This window comes from Telmatherina bonti, assembly GCF_933228915.1.
Source record: "Telmatherina bonti genome assembly, chromosome: 5".
Lineage (NCBI taxonomy): Eukaryota > Metazoa > Chordata > Actinopteri > Atheriniformes > Telmatherinidae > Telmatherina > Telmatherina bonti.
In genome coordinates, this window is record NC_136623.1 from 7,411,143 (window position 1) to 7,422,340 (window position 11,198).

General features: G+C 46.6%; 1 protein-coding gene across 1 annotated transcript in view; it reads right to left on the minus strand.

The window, feature by feature from the left end:
• Positions 1-11,198, minus strand: part of pear1 (platelet endothelial aggregation receptor 1) — a 72,229-nt gene that overhangs the window by 5,838 nt on the left and 55,193 nt on the right. The window contains exons 8-19 of the mRNA XM_079241423.1: positions 11,040-11,176; positions 10,546-10,758; positions 8,446-8,620; positions 8,252-8,372; positions 7,974-8,137; positions 6,224-6,326; positions 3,678-3,830; positions 3,350-3,568; positions 2,401-2,510; positions 2,198-2,321; positions 1,411-1,473; positions 1,059-1,253 (exon numbers count right to left, since the gene is read on the minus strand). Of these exons, the coding sequence (XP_079097549.1) occupies positions 1,059-1,253; positions 1,411-1,473; positions 2,198-2,321; positions 2,401-2,510; positions 3,350-3,568; positions 3,678-3,830; positions 6,224-6,326; positions 7,974-8,137; positions 8,252-8,372; positions 8,446-8,620; positions 10,546-10,758; positions 11,040-11,176 (1,777 nt within the window). The remainder of the gene's footprint in view (positions 1-1,058; positions 1,254-1,410; positions 1,474-2,197; positions 2,322-2,400; positions 2,511-3,349; positions 3,569-3,677; positions 3,831-6,223; positions 6,327-7,973; positions 8,138-8,251; positions 8,373-8,445; positions 8,621-10,545; positions 10,759-11,039; positions 11,177-11,198) is intronic.

Genomic DNA, 11,198 nt, shown 5'->3' on the forward strand with positions numbered 1-11,198 from the left:
ACCCAACAGAAAACTCCTCTATCTGGTTTGCAGCGACAACTTTGTTTACAGCCAAAAAAAAAAGAAAGTGTTATATGGATTTGTCTTCGTCTTTTGTGAAAATGAAGGAACTATTTGGGGGGGAAAAACACGTTTGATCTTTGGTGGAGTTCGGCTGAACTCTGGCAGGGTCAGTTAGGGCCGTTAGGACAGCAGAGTTTCTGCAAGCAGCCTGCAGCTCTTGTTTGTGGAGAGAACTGCAGCGTTGAGGATCATTATGACTTGTTTAGATGCATTTTCAGAAAGCCAGCGGCTACTTCACGAGCCGCAAGGCAAGAGTCGGTGAGCTGCATGAGGCTAGCAAACCACGGAACGAGGAATGCGGCTCTAGATGGAAGTAATTCTCCCAGCTTTGGTTTCCTCCTGCTTGTATGATCTAGTTTTAGGTTCTGAATGCAGTGATGGATGGTTTTCCAAGGTGCTCTGAGGTCCATATAACTGCACGGATCATGATGTCATCACGGTTTTTCCTGCAGTTCTCGACCTTCCTGAATCTTTTCTCAATTTTCTGCACAAAGATGCAAAGAAACCAAAGTTCTTTACAATCTGCCAGAACTTGATGAACTTGATGATGAAGTTTGAACCATGCTGGTGATCTCTGCTTTTAAAGAAGAAACCTTTGATGGATCCTGCTTTTATACCCAATCCAGACACCCTCACCAGTTGGACAGTCTCCTACTGTAAACTATTTTTATGGATTTTTTGCTCTTGTGGTGTTTATTTGACAGCAGCTGGACAGGAAGGGGGTCAGAGAGAGCGAGGACTTGAACCTGCACCGAGTCGCCAACGTGCATTGGGGGGAACCAGATGAGCCACTGTTGTAAACCTGCTTCGCTTCAGCTTCCACATTTCCGGCTTGTTTCTGTTTGACAAAGTTCAAATTAACAACAAACTTTTACGTTTTTAATTTGTTTTGTACATTTTAAGAAATTCAACTTTTTTTTTTCATCTGGAAGTTTCTGTTCCCAAAACAGATCAAGAAAACAAAGTTATTTTCCGAGCAAACGTCTCTGACTCACCTCTGCGAAAGGTGGCGGTGGCGAACGGCGGGGGGCTGATCTCGGTGTACGCCCGCTCTCGGTGCACGGCCGACTTCATCTCCATGTAGCTGCTCTCTGGGGGGCCGAAGGGAAGGCCGGGCAGGTCTTTGATGGTGGCGTAAGGATTCTCACTGTTCAGAGAGCTGCTGCTCACTGCCGCCGAGTCCTTCAGCTCTGTCGCCACGGAAACACAGAGAAGTCAACGTTGCCATGTGATTGTTTGGGGAAACTAAACAGCTGTTCAACAGCTTCTGTTGCAGATAATCTGCAGGTGTTTGCGGCTCCTGCCTTCATCAGCAGGTAGAAAAGAGGCAACGAGCCGATAAAGTACCTTTGTTGTGATACTTCCCGAGGCTGGCGCTGTAGCTGTAGCTCCTGTCGATGCCAAAAGCTCCTGGAAACAGTAAAAAAACACATTTTCAGTCTACCTTCGAATTTATGGTGAACTAATCACAAGCAGACGAGCCGTTTTGGAAACGTGCAAAATCAATACCAGGTGAGAGATCGCAGCTGCCAAAGCAGCGATCATGAAGTGTTTACAGGCTCGTATCAACGAGCACTTAGCAGGAAATCAGGTGGTCGGAAGGTCGGAGCGAAACAAGCTGGTTTTCAGCTCAGAGACACACCTGATCGGATCTGATCACTTCTATCAGTCTGATTATCTTTGGATTTTTACATGTTTCTGCAGCTGCGTGTCAGCAGGGAAAGTCACGAATGTTCATGCCAACATTTCAGGATCTACGTGTGTGAAGTCGCAGCCGCAGCCGCAGCCGCAGCGAGCAGCTGCAGCGAGCAGCCGCAGCCGCAGCCGCAGCGAGCAGCTGCAGCGAGCAGCTGCAGCGAGCATCAAGCAGCCGCAGCGAGCAGCCGCAGCCGCAGCGAGCAGCTGCAGCGAGCAGCTGCAGCGAGCAGCTGCAGCGAGCAGCCGCAGCCGCAGCGAGCAGCTGCAGCGAGCAGCTGCAGCAAGCAGCCGCAGCGAGCAGCCGCAGCCGCAGCCGCAGCGAGCAGCTGCAGCCGCAGCCGCAGCGAGCAGCTGCAGCCGCAGCCGCAGCCGCAGCGAGCAGCGAGCAGCGAGCAGCGAGCAGCGAGCAGCTGCAGCGAGCATCATCCGGACTGACCGCAGTCTTTCCGGGCTTCGTGGTGCTTCCAGTCTGCCGGCAGAGTGGCGTTGGGCTCCACGCCGAAAAAACTTCGCCGCTCCCTCGCTGCGTTTTTCACGCTGCAGAAGAGCTGGTTGTTGTTCTGTGTGGCAGGAAAGAGAGGAAAACCAGTAAAAACCCATTCCCAGATGGGAGTGGTGAAGCGGGAGACGGCGACTGACCTTGACGATGCGGTCGCGGTTGTTGGGGAGGTGAGGCAGGGGGGGCCTGTTCTGGCTCAGCGTGTGGTAGCTGGGGTTGGAGTAGTAGTGATGGTAGCTGTGAGGAACATCTGCAGGAACAAACACACGGCATCACGCCGGCCGCCGTTAAAGCACCGTGAGGTCCGCGGTGACCATAGTCTCAGCTGAGTCAGCTGTTCCGTTGCCATGGAAACAACGTGTTTGTGGAATATTTTCATATCATCAACATGTGAACATGAGATTTACATGTAAATCTGCTGCGTTTAACGTTTGATTTACATGTAATTCACATGTGAATTTACCCCCTGATGACACGTACACCTAGTACACATGAACGTGTGAACCACATGTGGAGCACGCATCGTCCACATGTGTTTGTTCTGTAAGGACACATGGTTCATGTGCCGTTTAAAGTCCTCAACAAGCCAGTTTGGTTTCAGATGTACCAGAAGAAATCATTTGTCACTAAAATGTGATATAAAAGCGTTGATAAAATGAAGATTTAATGACAGAAACACGTTCACAAAAATGCCTTAAAAAACCCAAATATCACCGCTGGAGAGAAATTTCTAGGCTGTTCTTTAAAGTCAAACCAGAATCAGCTTGTTGCCATGTTTGCACCCAAAACTGAAGCTGTTTGTTTATTTATAAATAATAATAATGTGTCTGAAAGCCAAAATAAGCCGGTTACAGATGTAAAACATGTAATTATTAAACCCAAACTAAAGCCGAGGTGCTGCCAGAGCAGGAAGTCCAAGACATGAGACGGTAATTAGACCCGGATGAACCGAGCTGAGCCAGAACATCTGGAAAGCAACGGCGAGGAAACGATGCATGACAGAGAGGAGCTGGAGTCAGAACCAGAACCTCCTCCGAACGCTCCAGAAACCCGGTGAGGTCCAGCTTCCAGACAGACTCGGTAACGTACCTGGAACGGCGTATTCCGAGTTGACGGTGCGGCTGGTGGAGAAGGAGACGGTGGGCGTGCTGTTCTGCTTATCTTTCTGCCGGCGGCGGTAAAGCAGCAGCAGCGCCAGCAGGAGCACCACCAGGAGGACGAGCACCACGATGCCGGCGATGGCCCCCCACGACTCCCTCTCACTGGGAGGAAGAGGAACCATGACGCTCCCCGTCTGCTCGGACGAGTCTGCAGGACAGTCGGGTGGAACAGTGGGAGCAGAATTTAGACGGTGTGTTTCATCCACCACCTCCACCCACTCCACTCAACATCTAGTCGTCACCATAGCAACGCTTACTGTTCTGGCAGTTGACTCCCCAGTAGCCTGGACGGCACACACACTCGCCAGTCTCCCTCATGCATGTGTCGCTGTTGGGGCAGTGCTTGGAGCAGGAGTGGTTGCAGCGGGCCCCCCACAGGCCCTCAGGACAGGGCTCGCTGCAGCGGGAACCTGCAGGAACACGACGGATCAGAAACTGTTTTAACACCTTCTTCATGCAGGTAGAAGTCATCCTTCCATCATTTCAGCAGACATTTCCTGTTTCCTAGGCGACATCCTCCTCCTTCGCTCCCAATCACCCCCCCTCACTCAGCCTTCTTGTTTCTGCCATCTGGATCTGTTCCAAGCAGCATGAAGTCGTGGACCTGCTGCTACAGAAGCTTCATTCGGACTCCACATCGCTACAGAACTACAGACCAAACTGCAAACTTTCAGAACCGGCATAAACATGTCTGGTTGAAACAGAACCTCTTCTGTAAATTAACCCCCTCTGTGGTTCAACACAGTTGTAGCGAGCACGGCTTTAGTAACCTCAGTACCGTCAGTACCGTCAGTACCGTCAGTACCGTCAGTACCGTCAGTAACCTCAGTAACCTCAGTATCGTCAGTACCGTCAGTACCGTCAGTACCGTCAGTACCGTCAGTAACCTCAGTATCGTCAGTACCGTCAGTACCGTCAGTAACCTCAGTATCGTCAGTACCGTCAGTACCGTCAGTACCGTCAGTATCGTCAGTACCGTCAGTACCGTCAGTACCGTCAGTACCGTCAGTATCGTCAGTACCGTCAGTACCGTCAGTACCGTCAGTACCGTCAGTAACCTCAGTATCGTCAGTCCCGTCAGTACCGTCAGTACCGTCAGTACCGTCAGTATCGTCAGTATTGTCAGTAACCTCAGTACCGTCAGTACCGTCAGTACCGTCAGTAACCTCAGTAACCTCAGTATCGTCAGTACCGTCAGTACCGTCAGTACCGTCAGTACCGTCAGTACCGTCAGTAACCTCAGTATCGTCAGTTCCGTCAGTAACCTCAGTATCGTCAGTATCGTCAGTAACCTCAGTATCGTCAGTACCCTCAGTACCCTCAGTACCGTCAGTACCGTCAGTACTGTCAGTATTGTCAGTACCGTCAGTACCGTCAGTATTGTCAGTACCGTCAATACCGTCAGTACCTTCAGTAACCTCAGTACCGTCAGTACCGTCAGTACCGTCAGTACCGTCAGTACCTTCAGTAACCTCAGTACCGTCAGTACCGTCAGTACCGTCAGTACTGTCAGTAACCTCAGTACCGTCAGTACCGTCAGTACCGTCAGTATTGTCAGTACCGTCAATACCGTCAGTACCGTCAGTACCGTCAGTAACCTCAGTACCGTCAGTACCTTCAGTACCGTCAGTATTGTCAGTACCGTCAGTACCGTCAGTAACCTCAGTACCGTCAGTATTGTCAGTACCGTCAGTACCGTCAGTACCTTCAGTAACCTCAGTATCGTCAGTACCGTCAGTACCGTCAGTACCTTCAGTAACCTCAGTACCGTCAGTACCGTCAGTACCGTCAGTAACCTCAGTACCGTCAGTACCGTCAGTAACCTCAGTACCGTCAGTACCGTCAGTACCGTCAGTATCGTCAGTACCGTCAGTACCGTCAGTACCGTCAGTACCGTCAGTATCGTCAGTACCGTCAGTACCGTCAGTACCGTCAGTAACCTCAGTATCGTCAGTATTGTCAGTAACCTCAGTACCGTCAGTATCGTCAGTAACCTCAGTAACCTCAGTATCGTCAGTACCGGCAGTACCGTCAGTATCGTCAGTACCGTCAGTATCGTCAGTACCGGCAGTATCGTCAGTACCGGCAATACTCCTTTTTAATGGCTTTTTAATGGACAGTAATGTTATTATTGCCAAATACCAGATGTTCCCTCTAAAACTTGTTTGCTTACAAAGTCAAAGTTCTCATGATAAATAAGCTCCGCCCACAGCGATACATTTCCCGGCCTGTGATGCTGTGATAGAGGTTTGTTATAATAAATTAAACTGAGTATAAATGACTGAATATAAATGTTATTATATTCTAAATTAAGACTCTCTTTATTCTCCTGTTTTCTAACAAGGTGTCTTCAGGTGCCCGAAGGAAAAAATAGACCAGAAAGGTGTTAAATAAATAAATTATTATCGCTACACTTACTGAAAAAAACCCCACGTGCTCCACATGTTTGCAGATGTGGTTCACATGCACATTTCCATGTGTATTTGGAACATTTTCATTCATCCACATGTGAAGAACGTATGAATCACATGTGGTTGATGCATGTGAATCACATGTTTGACATGCAAATCAAATAAAAACCACATGTAAATCCACTTTTTACATGTATATACATATAAGAACCACATGTGAAACATGTATATGATATAATTTTCTATAAGTACAATAAAATCAGATATCTAATCAATAAGAGTAACAGAGACAGGAGCTGGGTGTAAAACCTGTGGCTCACTCAGCCTTTTGGAGCTTATCTGTGACGCTGCAGCCAAGCTGGCAGCGACAGCAGCGGGACGTCATCGCTTACCCTTCCAGCCTGGCAGACAGTGGCACTCCCCGGTGGTAGCCTGGCAGCCGTTAGCATGGACGCAATCACACCTCTTCAGGCAGCCGGGCCCAAACGTGCCCATCTGCACAGTGAACAAGCGCCAACAGGGAAAGAATTATCAGGGGAATCTCTTCAGAGCTCGTCCAGATCAGTCAGTCGGACAAAATGCTACACTGGCATTATGTTGCGTGGACAGCCTGGCTGGTTGGCATGGACAAGAGGGGTACATATAGAGACTGAGGTAAGGCATGGCAGCTACTGTCCAGTCACAACTAACTTGTCCTGTAACATCTTATGGTTCATGCATTCATCTCATCAAAGACAGCAGTGCATTTATGACTTTCTGCAGAACAAAGATGTGATATTTTTCATCTATCTTTGAGAGTTATGATTGATTTATCTGACTAAGTGACATCTGTTTTCATGCCGCGTGGTGGCTTCTCTCCAGGATGCTCGCTGTTGCTTCCCAAAGCAACAGACAGGATGTGAGGGAGGGATTAACACATATAAAGGGGATATTTTTACTTTAAAAAACATCCAAAGATGTAGTTAGTGGAAGTTAAAAGAAAAAGAATGGGGCTACAGATACCTTCCTGAGATATGCACCTCCAGGTGCAACGTTTGCTCTGAGCAGTGTTATACGCTGTGTAAGAAGTCCTTTTTACTACTTTATTCAAAGTTAAAGTTTATTTTTATTGTCACTAAAGGGAGAGAACATTCTTTTGTTTTTTGGTGAAATTTCCTGCCGTCCAGTATGTGGGATGATGCGACATCTAGTGGCATAAGATGCAAACTGCAACCAAATGAATACAGCACCACTAAACCGTTGTCTTGACTCACATGGTCAACAATGTGGAAGAGCAGTAGAAGTGGTAATTTAGTAGTAACTTGGTTTGGTTACATGATGTTTTTTAATTCAGGATTAATAATTCGGGACAAAATATTTCCGAATTAAAAGTATTCTCCTACGAGTTTACATGGAAACAGGTCCTTACTTAATCCCGTTTTAGATTGGCAGATTGGGAAGCGTTTTGATTGGACAGGGGGTGACGTATTGACATCTACCTGAAATAAACAAATTTCGCTCCCTGCTTCTCGTCTTTTCGGTCATAACTTGGAAAAGTACATAAGTACCAGTTTTGCCGCTATTTTGATTATAATTTTGAAGTACCAGCGCGACACAAGCATACTACTTCACTTTTTCATTAACTGAGAAGGAAGATAGACTACTGAAGACGGGGAAAACAGCACACATCATCGGGACGGGACACGGTAACGAGCATGCGCAGAATGACTGGAATTAACTTCGAGCAGAAAGAAAGTTTACATGGAAGAGGACTTAAATAGTTCGAATTAAAATGCAAATAAACCAGCTGCTTAAATTGGAATTAAGTTTAATTCTAAATAGACATCTGGGAGTTAGATGTCAATCCCCCCCACGCTCACAACCCCTCTCAGCTCCACCTCTTTGCCCAATTTTGTATTTTCCTGGAGAGACGACACACGTGACGCTCCCAACATGGTAAGAGCTTCAGTTCAGCTCTTCAGAAACCTCTCGGTAATGTCGTAGAGACTCTGTCCATCTTTTATACACTCTACGTTAGTCTGCCAGACTATTCAAGGTCTTGTTTGTCATGATTGCATACGCATTTAGCTCGTCGCTTCAGTACTCTGTACACGCTTCGACATCTTGACTGGAAGATCTTACTGCATCCATCCAGAAACTCACCGGGCAAGGCTGATCACAGCGGTCCCCCTGCCAGCCGGTTGTGCAGATGCAGGATCCATCTGCAGGGTTACATTTTGCCCCGTTGGTGCAGTGGCAGGTGGAGTTACATCCTGGACCCCAGGTTCCTTCAGAGCAGGGGATGGAGCAGTCCAGCCCTCGCCAGCCTGCACACACGACTCATAAGCTTCGCATTTCTGTCTTCCTCTTACGTGTTCACCAGTTTGACTTCTGAAAAAAAACTATGATGATTTCATTGCTCTCCTGCTGGAACTTTTTACCCTCTTTGCAGAAGCATGTCCCGTCAGTTGGCGAGCAGTCGATAAAGTTTTCGCAGGCGCACTCCAGGGAGCAGTTCTTCCCATACGTTCCGCATTTACAGGAGTTTTCACAGTGGACGCCCTGAAGTCGTGGAAAACCATTGCTTAAAACCACAAGGAACTTTCCAACTAATTTCCAGATAAGTTGTACTCACCGTGAACCCTGGCGCACAATGGCATTGTCCAGAGGTGCTGTCGCACACTCCTCCATTCACACAAAGACACGGCTCCAGGCAGCCGTTACCATAGAAACCATGAGCGCAGGTCTCGTTGCAGTGTAGCCCCGCCCACCCCGGCTGGCAGGTGCACTCTCCTTTCATGGGGTGGCAGCTTTGCAACATAAACACACATTATTATTAACAGACAAAAAATGGTTTGGTTTTTAGCGGTCTGCGCCACAACCAGCAGGAGCCAGAGCTTCTGAATTAGTTCGGGGGTGACATGAGAATATTTTGATTTTAGCCGTGTAGAAGCGTTCTGGACAACCTGACGATGTTCCAGAGATTTTTGTGACATGTAAAATACAGAATTACAGTAGTCGAGTCAAGATGAAATAAAGGCACAAATGATCGTCTTAGGTCGTGACACAAATGGACTCAGCTTGGTGATGTTTTTCAAATGATAAAAACATGAATAAGCTAGCAATTTCCTATCCAAAGATAGGTCAAGAGTTACCCTATGGTTCGTAATCAGGGCTAAATAAGTGGCCCAAGACTTTCTGAAGGACTTCAGTCTTTCTATCATTCAGGTGAAGAAACCTCTGATGATCTCCAAACTCCCAAGCAAGATATGCATCCTAAAAACATCCTGAGCTTTAAAAGAAATACATAATTGAATATCATCAGCATAACAACGATAAGACATCTTTAAAAGAGTCTAAAATGTGGAGCGGAGCAAGAAGACATAAAATGAACAGAGATCCCAGAAAAGAGCTTTGTGGAACACTGTGGCAAGTGACTGAGAGGAGGACTTAAATGTGGCGGCAGCCACGATCATCTTCCAGATAGATATGAGGAAAACCTTTTCAAAGCAGATATATGATCCATCAAATCTACAGCTGATCAGTAGTTGTAGGTTTAATCTTTCCGAGACGACATTGTGCCGGCTGGTTTTTATTCCAGTTAGTATGTAGTCATCATTAGACCCATCATAAACGGTAGAAAAGCTCTGAGTCCATCACCGGCTGGGGGACTCAACTGTACTCAGAAAAGCCTTGTAAACAGGACATTTCAGCAGCTGGAATCAGCTCATTTTCAGCTCCACTGACTTTACAGGTGACTTACAGATCGGGTTGAGTTAAATCACAAGCATGTCTGTAATGTGGAAGTTTTCCACAGTGAGTCAAGAAGACTTGAGGTTCCGTCAAACAGACATTAAAATGAATTCCTGTTGTCTTTTCTTCACCACTCTCCCTTTTACTCTTTATGCAGTCTGCAGTAAGCTGGGGGAAGATGGCTGCATCAACAATGCACTAAAACTTCAGATTGGTGTTTATACATCCATTATTCCACTGACTATACCCAATATTTTATTAAAAAGAAATCTTTCATCGATGCAAATATTACCTGTTGACAACATTTCTCTATTTCCCCAAATAAAGCGATTGTGCATAAGACATGAAATTATTTCAAAATAAGAGGATGAGGCTGTGCTTGCAGATCATGATCAATATAAAAAAAGAAAAAGTATACATACTGACATGATATACATATTCGGTCCCAGTCAAAAATTTGGAAACACTATACTATTGGATTTAATGGGAAAGTGTGTCCAAACCTTTGTCTTATGTATGCAGTCAGTGTGACTATATGAAGATAATCTGGGACTTAATTCGATTGTTTGTTTGAATAGAACAGTGCATATTACTGAAGATACAGGTTAGCAGTACATTTGCCAGATTAGCAGGTTGCTAATTTCCATCTGTTGTCCCATAAAGGAAATACATAATAAGCGGATTACCTGAAAGGAAATGTGGAACTGTAAAGCTTTCTGTTTTCATAAAGGATGTTTCAGAGTTTCCTGGGCAGAAGGAAATCATAAAGAAGGCATGAAAGCTGCTGATTTGCATCTTTAATTGCTCCTCTTCAGTGTTGTTTTTGTAGATTTCCATGTTTTTTATTTCACTGCTTTACATTCTTCAGTAACGTTAACTTAGTGTGGATGGACGTTGGTCTTGTTTGGTTCTGTTGACAACCGGAACTTTATATGAAGGCCTCCTCTACCCCACCAAATCCGTGTGGTGAAAACAAACTCACCTGAGGGTGTGTTTTTCCTGACAGAGACATGCGTGTTCACAGTGCATGCCGTAATTCCCGGGCGCACACATCCTGTTCCTGCACTGCGGCCCGCTGAAGCCCGGCTCGCACAGACAGCCGCCATGAATGTTGTAGCAGCGCGCACCGTTAGCACAGTCACAGATGCCTTTACAGTCCTGTCCGTAAGTTCCCGCAGCACACTCCTCGTTACACCTGAAGAACAATGCATGGATACATGCAAGCTGAGAAAACAAACGAAAAAACCCCAGAAATGCTTCTGGTTTTCAGTTAGCAAGCAGGACGTTGGTTCTTTTCCTGTGTCTGTAGGGTTAAACGGTCAGGAAAAAGACATTCACCACTGTTTATTGGTCAGATATCATCTACCAAGGCTGCTATGACTTATATCTTGGTATGTCTTAGGTACAGTTTTACAACTGACACCAAGAAAATCAGCGCTGGCGGTAAAGCAGGAAGATATGGTTCCATATACACACCTGTTCCCAGTGAAACCTGTAGCACAACGGCACTCTCCAGTCTCTGGGTCACATTTGCCACTGTTGTGGCAAACACACTCATCAGTACAGTTGGGCCCAAACCTTCCCTCCGGACATCGCTCTGTGCAGACTTCACCCTTCAATGCAACACACACACAC